This window comes from Sturnus vulgaris, chromosome 3, assembly GCF_052056855.1.
Source record: "Sturnus vulgaris isolate bStuVul1 chromosome 3, bStuVul1.hap1, whole genome shotgun sequence".
NCBI classification, from domain to species: Eukaryota; Metazoa; Chordata; class Aves; order Passeriformes; family Sturnidae; genus Sturnus; species Sturnus vulgaris.
In genome coordinates this window covers 58,758,871-58,771,858 of record NC_142245.1, presented here as the reverse complement: position 1 = coordinate 58,771,858, position 12,988 = coordinate 58,758,871, and the positions used below count along the sequence as shown (strand labels likewise).

Here is a 12,988-nt window from a genome sequence, read left to right as displayed (position 1 = left end):
TGGATATTGAGCCAGATTATGAGCTGGTTGTTACAGACAAATGTCTCCTTTTTGCAATTGCTCCCATGCATATTTTTGGAACACATATTAATATATCATCTCCCTTCCAAAACCCACATACGAAGACATCCACTTACTACAAAACAATAAATAGCAAAAGACAAATAGAAAAAGTTGCTAGGAAATAAAATTCTGATCTCAGGAACAGTTTTAAACCAGTTTTAAACCAGATTCACTCCTAGGAAAGCAGCGGAGTAAACTGCAAACTGAAACTGCATTATATTTATATGAGATCAGAAGTTAAGCTTTTGACTTTTTTGTAAAAACTCCGGCAGCATTAAGATCACAATACTTGAATAAAAGAAGAAAGCATCACATGATGTCTTATTGATTCCTCCAAAGTATTTAAATCACATGCTTAACTCAAAGCACATGAATCACCATTAGGACTCCATTCTTTGCTCATCAGAAGCAAATTTATCCTCACCCTTACAGAAGAATACATGTAAGCACATTTTTAGTTCATTTCCAAACACTATGACTTTTAGTTGATGCCTACCCTGACATTTTCTCCCAGATAATGTTTTCTTCTTTTCATTTTATATTTGTACCAATCCAACAGAAACCAAATGGAATGGAAGATTACTTAAAAATTTCCAGCACAGCATTTTTTAAATTCCTGAGCTTAGGTTTTCTTTTCTTGCCTGCTTCCTCAATTTCATTCTTGTAAAGAAATTCCTAAAAAAACCTAAAATTACTGTGCCTCGGTAATCTCCACATAGCATTTGGATCTTGATTTAGCCTCTCATCCAAAAGCAGACATGTCTAAAATCTCTACACACATAACAGGGCAAGTATGAAGCTATTCACAATGATAAACCAGAGGGGACATGGTTGAAACAGCCCTTTGGCAAAACTGATTTTTTTTTCGTTAAAAGGAATATCTTTTAACAGAAGATGTAGGAAGTAAGGTGAACTGCTCTGCCTTAAAATCAAACTGATCTTTATGAAAAGGTAGGAAAGATGTGCAAATCCTTCTTCTTTGGCCAAAGGGCGGTAGTCACATGGACACTGTGTTTTGCCAAGAAGCAAGGTGGTTATCTCCAGGGCATGAGCTAGGGCATCTTGTTAATTCCTTTAAAATTACATGTAGGTTGTCTAGGTGAAATCAATGTGGAAGCTACCAGAACTAAAATATACTGGACTTCATCAGTGGCACCAGATTTACCTTGTATCTGTGTTGTACCTGGAGCACATGCATGGTCAGACCCTCTGTGGGACACATTCCCAAATCTGCATGAGGGCCATGTCCCCTGTCCCTGCTGTGTCCTGCAGCTGATACTAGAAAAGTACACTATTGCTTTCTGCAGCCAGTTCTGCCTTCAATTAATGAGTATACTATGCTCACAAACAACTCATGGGTTTTTTTTAAAAGACACATATGCTGTGGTAAAAAGAAAACATGATAAATAGCAGAATTCAGCAAGGCTGCACTTTTTGCTCCTGCCCAGCACAATCCTTTTGCTGGCAGAAAAGTTTGCCCCTGTTTTTAACCACTGACCTAGATTTTTTGTATAAAAGAGTGTTTAGCGTGTCTGGGGAAAGAGGAGAGGGAAGGCAAAAAGGCTCCAATGTTCTTCTCCACTTCTGGCCACCCAAGCAGAGCATGGCAGCCTGAGCACTGCTTTAAACCCAAGTTGTCAATGCTCTCATGGGGCATCCACATTCATCCACACCTCCTTCACCAGCACTTTTGTCACCTGGGTCGGGACAGGGCTGAGCAGCACAGGCGGGATCCATCCATAGGGATGGGACACAAAGCAACAATTCCTCACTCTGGTTCCCAAAAGAGCTGCAACACAGCACCAAGCTTTACTGACTTAGCTCAGTGTTTGCTGTAACTGCCTCAGAAGAGCAGGAGAAAAATGTTTGCTAGCCCACACCTTTCCCATAATGCTCCAAAGCATAGTGGAAAGTATGGATGCCTGACTTCCCACTGCCTCCAAAGAAGTATAATCAGATACCACCTTTCAACACACTGAGTAACCCTTTAAATACACTTAATACACATGTATTCGTGGAAGCCTCAAAGCATTCCCATCAGACAGACATATGAGTGCCATAATCCCCCTTCTAACAGCAGAGAGAGCAGCCCAAGAACCTTGTACACCTCTTTAAGTGGGGAAAAACACGCAGATTTGTATCCAATGCATAATGCAGGAATTTATTACCTGTCAGTCAGGACGACTGTGCATTCAGCTATCCTGTTACACACATAGAAGCCCATGTAGGGCATATGATGGCTCATGTTGCCTGCCTGACTGTCTTAAAAATAAAAAAAGTGATGAAGTCATGAGTACATTTTTCTTCACTAAATTGGAAAATTGATTCCTAAGCCTTTATATACACAAGAAGGCTCTAGTCGTACCAGAAAGAGAGCCAATCTCATGACTTGTTGACCTGTGATTTAAACATAGACATGCTATGACTGCTGTATTAAGAACATCAATAAAATAATGCAGTTGGGATATCTTTCTTTCTCAGACATGACAAATAAAAAAATTAAATTGCCAAAGTCATTCTAGGTCCAGGAATCTGACATTTTCATTAGTCAAAATCCTTCAGCTGATGAATTTGCCAGGAAATCTTAAATCAGTATAACACAACTGGTTTTCATCACATAAATACATGAATAAAATTTGCAATATATAATTTGATTTACACTTTGCTTAGGCAGAACTGTATGAATTGTTGCCATTAGACACAGAAGAATCACAACATATGCAGTACCATTTGTTGTTAATTTTCCATACAGACAAGAAAAACCCTTTTCCTCCTGAGAATAAACTTCCCTTGAGATTTTATATACCAATTCTAGTGATACATCAAGAAAGGACATAGTGAACTGTAACAGTGCATTGAATATATAGCACGTTTTTTCATTTAGACTACATGACTAATCGTTCAACATACCTGTCATTTGGAGCAAAATTATTCTTTGACTTAATTCAAGATGTCTCCCGTCTGTTAGAATTAAATAGTTGGCACTCACAGTGCAAAGTTGAGATGATCACTCAGCATTATAATTAGGGAAACAGCTTTAAAAAAAAATTAGTTAGCTGTAAATTGCTTTTTCCAGACTTTCCAAAGGCATGCCTCCATGGATCCTCAGCCCTGTACTCTGTTCAGTGGCAGGCTGAGATGGCAGGATGCACCCCTACAGCAAGGGCTAAATTCCTCTTCCTGTAACTACACCATTCCTCAATAAGAAAAATGCATAAGAAAAATGTGTAAATCAGTGCCTGAAGGTTCTCCCTCCATCTAAAATGGCCCACTACCATATCCCTCATCAATATTTACCACTAATTTTATAATAAGACATTAGAGTCAAGCTGTCAGAGGAGCTTCCTACAGAGCTGGTGCGAGGTAGGTATGTGCCACACAGGTCTACCACTTGCACAGTTTCAAGGACATCTTAGCTCTTTTGTGTGGCCCTGGTGGCACAAAGCAGCCGTCTGTGGTTGATGCTGCTTGTTGGACACACTGTGGCTTTGTTTTAATGGAGATATACAAAGGAAATTGAAATTTTTGGTGCATCTGGCCCCCTGAAACAGAAGATTCAGGTTCTGTTTGCAGTTGTAAGCCCTGAGTAAATGTTTAAGAACCTCCTACAAAATACTTTGTACAGCACTGGAATTGGTAGCAGGCACTGTGGGATCAAAATATCCCCAGAAGGACAAAACCCAAGTGAACAGAAAGATTTCAGGAGACATGGAGATGGTGTTTTAAATCATGAGACTATCTAGCTACTCCCAGCAGACACTGACACAGCTTTCCTGAAAAAGTCTAACCATGCTCAGGAAGCAGAGTGAAATGTTTATGGCAAGGATTGTAATGTTTCTGACTGCAAAAGACTGGATTTAGTGGTTGAATATATGCTGTCCAACCCTTTGCATCATCTTCTGTGACAGCTTAGAATTAAAGTTAGGGAAGGGACCTTTTCAAGGGACCCGGTTTAAAGATTTAATGTGGTTTAAAGTAATTTTACTGTTTACAATCACATGTCACAAGGAAGCAGCTCCTGTGCCCACTGAAGCCGACAAGATTCATTAATGGAAGAACTTCCAAGTTTCAAATGGAGGTCAGACCAGGCCTCAGAAGAAAATTTATGACATGGATTAAACATGGATTTCTGTTCTGTTTGTAAAACCTAAATAGCAGGCAGATGTTTTCCAGGATACGTTGACAGCTTGAAATCTTCTCTGGTGATGACTTCAGCCAAGATGCCAACCTGCTTCTCATACACTGCACATGCTGCAAAATTGCACCACCCATAGCCCCTTGTGGGATGCCCAGTAGCCAACAGCATCTGCTTACAGTAAATGACTTAATCAGACATTTCTCACAAAATGCACTAACAATGCAGACACAAAAATTTTAGACTAACTTCAGCTTTCATGCCATATTTTCTTAGGCATGGTATCTTTTTCTAGTGGTTAGGGAGTTATTTTTAAGACAGAAGGTATGCAATCAATTCAGTCTGTGGGTTTGGAGAACGTAAATGAGAATAACTGATACTTGCAATTTATCATGTTATAAAGACCCTTCCTTCTCCATCACAGACCCCACAAAAAGCCTTTATTGTCCTCACAGAGCATACAATAGGGGCCAATAGATTATACCATCTTCAGGAAGATGCTAGTGAAACAATATGCTTAAGTAAATAGCACTTGCTTGAACTTCCCCATCATGAAACAGAACCTTAATTCTGGGTCACTAGGTTCATGGAGATGCATGAATCTATAGCTTTGCTGATCCTATAAAACTCCATTCAAACAAGGACAAACTGTGATTTTCTGAAGCCTGGAGTTAATGTACAACTCAGACATGCTGACACCTCAACTCACACCAATTCCTGCACTGAGCATGGCATGGACAGCAGCTGCAGAACTGGGAGCTTTCACTGCAAACTCTCCTGGTGTTCCGGAGCCCTTCAGGTGTTGGGTATGAGAAACAGAGAGTTGTCTCTGGCCTTCAACACTGTCCTCTGGGCATCAGGAGAGGAAGACTTGACTGAAAGACTGAAAAGGTGAGGAGCTTCAGTTGGAAGGTGAAAATGGCACAGAAGCAAGAGACGGAGGGCTGCAGCCAGGAGAAGCTGGGGTGTAAAGACAGTGCCTCCCTGGCCTGCAAGGGAGACAAAGTGAGAGGGGAGGAATGAATACGGGGAAGGGGAAAAAGGCTGGGCATACAGAGGAGTCTGGGATATGGAGGCAGGAACGGATTCTAGCAGCAAGAGGAGCGTTGTTTAAGGAAAGGGAGTCCTCAAGTCACAAGGATGAAGACATACAAAGGCAGAATGGTCTGCAACTGCTTCAATCACTATCTAGGAACAGGAGATCTCAAACCTCTTCTACCTTGTTATAATGGGTGAAACCCACAGAGAGCTGTGCCACACACCACCCTGTATACATTTGCAACAACGTTTTGTAAGGAGAGCGCTAGCAGATGCAGAGTATACCACTGAAGCTCCCCACTGTGAAGTAATTTTGCTTTAACACACCATGAACCAGCCTTAAAGACTGTCACTAAGGTCTAGATTACCAATCTTCTGATTAAGTGGCCTTTTTTCAGCTTGGATATGTAAGAAAATGCCTCATGAAGCGTGTGATTGACAGTACTGTAGACAGAACAGGAGAGGATAAGATGGACCACATTTTCCTGTAACATCTTATTTCTGTACTTTCAACTCTATAGGTGCTCTGAACGTGCTTATCCTGCTTCTCCATAATTAGCATTCCCCTACAAATTTTCCAGGTCTTTGACACTGCAGGTGTCCTCTGCTGAACATGACCCTTGTGCAACCACATAAGGAGCTGCTGCTGAAGTTGCTCAGGTTGTGGCTCTCTCAAGGAGATGTCATGTCCTCAGAACTCTTTGGTTGGGGGGAAGTCTCTGTGGAGGAGAGAGGTGAGCACACTCCCTTCTTTAAACATACTGCGATTTGTTGGTGCTTGGATGTTTCCCAGACAGGAGGAGCAGCCGCAGGGGTAAACCTGTGTGAGCCTATGCTGAAGTCTGGAGAAGTGTCATAATGTGGTCAGAAAAATATGCCTTATCATATTTGACACCCAATTGGCTACACTGCACTGGCTTTTCATAATTTATCTTATTTTATCTTTTTGTCTATTAAGGTTTTAGATGAAGACCATGCTCAAACAATTCTGTTTTCTAGGCAGAGGCTCTCAATCAGCTACTTTTAACGCTCAGAACCTATTTTGCCTATGAATTGTCTTGGAAAGAAAATATACTTTGGCTGACTGTGTTTCTTTCTTCTGTGTTGTCCTAGCACAAACCCTATGTCCCTGTCCAAGCAGTCAGTCCTCAGGTCTGCAGTATCACCATCAAGTAAGGGATGCTAATTCCAGCCCACAATCCCAGTGCATCTTCTCCACTGTGTGAGCAGCACCTTCCACCGGTGCCTAAGAGACTGCAGACAGCAGTCTTTCCCCCCCAGTGGCCACAAATTATTCCAGTATCATGTGAAGCATGCGTTCTTGTTCTGCCATCTCAGTCAGATTTTTTTGTAAGATAAAGACCTAATGCTCCTGCTAAACTGACTTCTGAGCAATTGCCACAGCCTCACTTTATACCACCAAGCCTTCTCTTCCAGCACTATTTATGCAAACAGAAAGCAAAAACAGTGGGCAGCATTTCCCCAGCAGCCTTTAGGCATCAAATCTTGGCCACATATGTTGGAATGGCCCACATCACATCAAGTCACATCACGGGTATATTTTAGTATATTTTAGTGCACTTTCCAACATTTGATTCAGTTATGCAAAGGACTAGAAAATGCATTTTAAAACAATATTTTCTTTGTTACTGATATGTGTTTTCATACACGCAAACACGTATACATGTACACACTGCCATCTGTTCCAGGGTTAATATGGTAAAGATATGTTGTTGTGCAGTTTATAGAGCAATTTGCTGTCCAACAGAATGAGTAAAATCTAAATCAGATGTAAACATTTATAGTAAGACCAAGAAAAACAATTCTCAAAATTTGTTTCATTTCCTTAATAGAACTGAAAAGGAGTGGCTCAAATCCTTACCGTGTGTTGGGCTTCAGGTTCTCAATTGGCAAGTGAGTAGACCCTGCAGTCCTGGTTGACCACTTATTCTTTAAAAAGTCGTCATAGGATGCACTGTAAACCAGATAACCTGTAAACAGGAAAGAGAAATAATTGTGAGGATTCTAATTAAATTTTAAATAAATTATATACCTAGGTGTCATGGTAAATTTTAAGTATTAAAGGGAGTTGAAACATCTTTAAATATGCAAGTGATTCCATGCCTAACTCTCCTGGAAAATCCTGGCCTATAAGAATTTTGCATCATTAGCTAATGATGGAGCATTACATCAGAGGATGGCACCCAGTTGTGAATTCTGATTTAAAACACAGTAAAGGCAAAAAGATGACAGAGGTAACCCACTCACTGTTTTAAGTAATACACTGACTGTGCAGACACTGGTACAAATGGTCATTTAGGACAACCTTCCCCACTCTCCCATCAGGAGAGAAACCCTCAGGAGAGTACCTGTTACCATGTCTCCTTGAGCAGGCTTGGCCCAGTCCACAATGACAAAGGAGTGACAACCTTCAACTGCCACAACTGTGATGTTGTGAGGGGCTTTCAGGGGACGCTGATCTTTCTCTCTGAAGTCGTTGGGAATGATTTCATCAAGGCTCTCCACTTGGAAATGCTCCAGGGCCTCTGTCAAGGAGCAGGGGGCTGCTGGATCCTTATTGAGATAGGTCACATAAGGAGCTAGAAAAGACAGGGAAGGGTGGCATTTAGTTAGCAGTTTGAGGTATCCCAGAGTAGCACACAGCCTGGCAATTTCCTAAAGAGAGTCAGGTTTTGTGGTGCATTTCTAAATTCCTCACCTCCCAGTCCAGAGGCTGCTGCCAACAAAGCATGGCTTACAGCCAATTTGATTGAGAAGGGGGAACGGGATGCCAACACTTGGGTTTACCTACCCCACACTCACAACTGTACCAAATTATGCAAAGATGGAAGGGCTGTCTTTGGTACAAGAGGCAGAGAGAAGTCTGACTGCAGCACCCTCTGCACACTACCTCCAGCTGCTCCGGAAGGTGGGATGAAAATGCTGCCCAAATTCTACCTTTCCAACATGGGAAGAGATTCCTGACAGGGCCTTCAATCACCTAAGACTTTAGAGGTCTAAATGGTTGGTTCTTACACAAACATCCTGAAGCTGGAGCAAACCAACAAAAGAAACGTGAAGAGTAATTCCAAGGGGAAGTCCAACCAGTTTAAAGGGATTATTGTGGTCCCCTGGGTACTAAGGGACCAGGAGTCATGAGTCCCTACCTTCCAGGCATGTGCTCCCAACCTGTAACTTCTATTTTTAAAAGCTTTATACTGACTGGAATTGCACTTCAGTTCAGGAAAAGATTAAACCATCTTTTTATTGCCTTAAAAGTCACCGTAACATTCAAAGTAAGGACTATAAAACTTGCTTTGGAAATGTTTATTCAGTTGCAATAATACAATTCATTGAAATGGTAATATTTCCCTAGTGCCTTGAAATGTTCATAAACCAACGCTTCTTGGTTTATCTTATTGGATTTCATGCCCTAAAGGAATTTTTTCCAGATCTTGAAATGAAGTTAATTTTAGTCTCTCCAGCTAAATGAATCAAGAAGCACTGTCAGTGAGAGAACCGAATAGAAACATCATGAAATGGTTTGCACAGGGAAACTGAAGATGCACTGGAAAAAGTTTTGGCATATATAAAAACAAATCTTTTATTCCATCAGCAGAGTTCCACTCTAAGCCACATGAAGCTTATGGATATTGGAAGGGAAGCCAAGATATGTCAAAGATGATTCTCCATCTCCTGAACTCTTTTCTGAAATTCCAGGTGAGTCAGCAGCTGACCTGACCTCAGTTTAAGTGCCAGAAATATGTAAAGGGCTGCAGGGGGTGTCACTAGCCTGGGGTGGAGGCTGGAATGCAGTGCCCTACAGTCTCCAAATCCCTCTGTTCTGGCCCCCAGCTGACAAAGAAGCAGAGCAGCTCTGAAGTCAATGCTGCAGCACCAACCTACACACTTGAATGGCTCGTGTACACAGGAGACATGGCTCATGTAATGGGGGTTCCTTCACCAAACGTCTTCTACTGAGAAAACATTCAAATACCAAAATCATAGTTATCTCTACTGGATTTACTTTTTGGAAAGTTTATATCCAAAATACCATTCATTCCTTGACTTTGAAGCACCCTATTGACATACATAGTTGTGCAAGGTGGATGAAATCACTGGGTTGAAGAGATCAGTGGAAGAGAATCAGATCCCCCAATGGAAGACTCACACCTACTGGAGACTTGCCCTGCTGGAACTACTGGTGTGAGGTTAGATGCGGTTAAGCTGAACTAAGCACTGGTGTAGACATTCTTGCTCTCTTACAAACTTCAGCTAGATCAAACATGATGCAGGACACAGAGAAGAGCACTTTATACTGAAAGAGCACAAAGAAGTTTTAACTGCTTCAACAAAATCATTGTGGGCTCACACATAGATGTGCAAGCATTGAAGCAAGGAAAAAGGTACTGCTGTTTGGGTTTCCAAGGTGGCAATCCTTAAAAGGACCACACATACATCTACTGGATGTGTTAGTGCAATGGTGTCAGCTTAAGGACTGGCCTTACTGGAACAAGAATTCTTTGCAGCACAAGTAGTAAGCTACATAATGCAAATGCATCCTTACCAGTGAAGCGTTTCTTCCCAGCAATATCATATTCTGACACAGGGCCAGTGCCAGCAACACTGATCTCTGGATAGACAGCCTCCAATTCTGTTGTTGTAGAAGCAGTGGTAGTGGTGACGGTGGTGGTGGTTGGTGGCAAAGTGCTCTCAAAAAACTCATAGTCTTCAGAGGAAACATAAGAAGAAAATGTTAGCACACTTCATCTAATTTTGGCTTAACTATGAGAAGGGAAACAATTCTGTCACCAGCTAGAGTCCCAAAGAAGTGTGACACACCCCACCCTGGCCACTGCACACTCCTTACAGAACTCTGTGTCGAGGTTGGTCGCACTTCAGCCTTGCAATGGTTTCTACCAAAATGATGGACAGGGAGAACAGTCTTTGTCTCAGAATACTCATGTCACTGCTGATTTAGACCTCACTCACACAGTTAAACAAATGTCTTTGTACAGCAATATCCTGAATGGGCATCTGCCACCTCCTCTCACAACTCCCAGGAGAAGAAGGCACAGTAATTGAATCCCTGGCCAAAGCCCTCAGATGCTGAAGGAAGTAGAGAAGGGAGAGAAAAAAATGGCTTTCTAAGAAAACTCTGTGCTGCTATTCTAAAGCCCTAGGTGTGACTCATGCTGCTCTCAAACCCTCCTGTGACTGGATGTGTGGAGTCCAGTACTTCCCATTTGTGGTCCCTGCAAGGCTGTGAAGGAAGGCAAACTGTCCCCCACAAATCTCATTATGTTCGGTCCTATTAAATTCAGTGTTCTTTGAAAAGCTACTGTGCTACATGATTGGCACACAAAATGAAGGGAAAGTAGCAATTGGTATCCCTGTCATGATCTCATGCAAGCTCTCAGCTCTCAGCTGTCTTTGAGTGTTTTGTGCTTAAATTGCTAAAGCGTATGTTTTCTGCAGGTGACCTGCACCTACGGGAAGGCCTGGCAAAAGACCTGTGCACTGAGGATATTCTGCATCCATGGAGATGTAAGGAATATGGGATGTATGTCTTGTGCAGTTTCTAGTCCATCCCCTCCTCCCCACATTCTAAATGTCAGTTTCAGTATTAAGTGATTGGAATTAAAAGTACAAATGTCTATGATATCTTCCACTCAGCTGCTGCACTCTCTTTTTAAATGTTTTTCTGTTGTTAGTTAGACTTAAGATCCCAGCACTACAACCACAAATAAAAAAACTTTCATTGTTCTACAGCCATTAAATTCTACTAAAAAACATTTTGTTTAACTGAGGTCTGTACTTATCCACTTCCATATGTGGGGGAAGGAGCAGGAATTTGAGGACTAAAAGGGACAGAACATCAGATTCACTGATGGCAGAAAGTGAATTTCAGTTCCAGTAATTGACAATTTGCAGTCCCTATGCAAACTTACAATTAAATGTTGTGACTTGATGCTTCCTCTTCAGCTAAGTTTTGTATGTCCTTGATTATAATATCAAGATGGCATGAATATAACTCTGAAAAAAATATTTCCCTCTTTTCCTTCATCTGATTTCAAATCTCTTTGATTTAAATTCCATATGAATTAAGCCGATTAGTTACTTTATATATAGGTGATCTCATTCAGTATGAGCATGCTTAATTGTCTAAATGCAGATTACACATTAAAGAAACAACTCACTAAGGTATTTCAATGGTTCAGGGCTTGAATGTTATTTGGATTTTGTATTTTAGAGGAGGTAATTGACTTTGACCGGGTTGGAGTTAGAAGCTGTACCAGAGAAGGTGAATCTAGGACTGAAGCAGTGTCTGTATGATACAGTTCTGAAAAGTAATTTATTTCCTCAATAGGTTCCTGTTAGATTTCAGGACTGATAGAAAGGGACTTTTATGTCCAGAAACAGATGGTTTTGGACCCCTTTCTCTTCACATGTGATGCAGAACTGTTTTGCATCTCACCACCACTTGCTTAAGCTCCCATTCACCAATCTGCCTCCTTGAACCTGGTTTCAAAGAAAGATGACAGAAAAAAAAGCATCATGCCACTTGCAATAGACTTCTACAGTTAAACCATACCATCATCATATATCACATATGCTTCTGGAGTTGCTGTCACATCCGAATCCAGTCCTGAGAATGTATCTATTGACAGAGAAAGAAAAAAATGCTATAGGAATTCAATAAAATAATTCTGGAATAAAGTTTAAAATAAAAATACTTAGCCAGTTGAATTGCAAAGAAATAAGATAATTTCTTGGTTTCCAAATAATGCAGCAACAGTCCACTCTGCACATCAAGAATAACAGAAGAGAAGCTAAGTGCAGTTGTCAGGAGTTTTGCTGGGGGAGAATGGGTTCATGGCTGCTACACAAAATTCATAGTAATCACCTTCCAGCAGCTCTGCCCCAGGCCTCAGCTGCTCCGGAGCAAAGGTAGGCTGCCAGCAACTACATAATGGTCACATCTGGATTTAACAATATTTTATAGTCTCAGAAGCAGCAAATGTGAAAACATTATATGCCAAAAAAATCAACCAAGCAATTAAATATTTCTACCCAAATATTTTTGTGGAGGTATAAAAACAAGCAGCCCACAGAGCCATGACATTTATAGACTATGTCAATGGTCTTGCAAGGAATGCAGCCCAAAAGGAATAGATTTGTAGAATAAAGTAATTAGTGCTGGATTTTCTGGGGTTTTACTTTGCACTAGCTCTCCTCTGATCCTATGGAATGGCTGCCTTTTACAGGTTGGGCCACATAAGTGGAATCCTGAAGCACTGCTTCTGCATTAGTTTCATCCAACATGAATTCAGTTCAGGAAATCAAAGTGAGATTTCTCCAGGATGCAAACGAAAGCACAGCAAGGATAGGTGATTATGAGGTGCCCATCAAAAATACTCTGCTGATCCATCCCAAAACCGAATGCAGATGCACCAATAGATTTCCTAGCTGACTATTCCTTTACATTATTTCATTATCTCTGCAGGACACGAATCCAGCACCAGATACATCAACCATCAAGTACCTCATCTGTTGAATCCCAAAGGCTTTCCTGCACACTCTGAGGAAAGTTTCTCCATGTTATTCAGGGAAGCCAAAGAGTACACAAAGCTCAGCACAGCCATACAAAGCCATGCAAACAAAGCAAAAGCACTGTGCTGTAACCTGCTGCAGGTACCATCAGAAGTCTCCAGTGCAATGCTGGGGCTGGGGAGTGGCCAGCATGTGAAC

At 41.3% G+C, this 12,988-nt stretch overlaps 1 protein-coding gene across 1 annotated transcript in view; it reads right to left on the bottom strand.

Annotated features, from left to right (window-relative positions):
• Window positions 1–12,988, bottom strand: part of FNDC1 (fibronectin type III domain containing 1) — a 60,819-nt gene that overhangs the window by 6,860 nt on the left and 40,971 nt on the right. The window contains exons 12-15 of the mRNA XM_014874274.2: window positions 11,832–11,897; window positions 9,804–9,965; window positions 7,606–7,836; window positions 7,119–7,227 (exon numbers count right to left, since the gene is read on the bottom strand). Of these exons, the coding sequence (XP_014729760.2) occupies window positions 7,119–7,227; window positions 7,606–7,836; window positions 9,804–9,965; window positions 11,832–11,897 (568 nt within the window). The remainder of the gene's footprint in view (window positions 1–7,118; window positions 7,228–7,605; window positions 7,837–9,803; window positions 9,966–11,831; window positions 11,898–12,988) is intronic.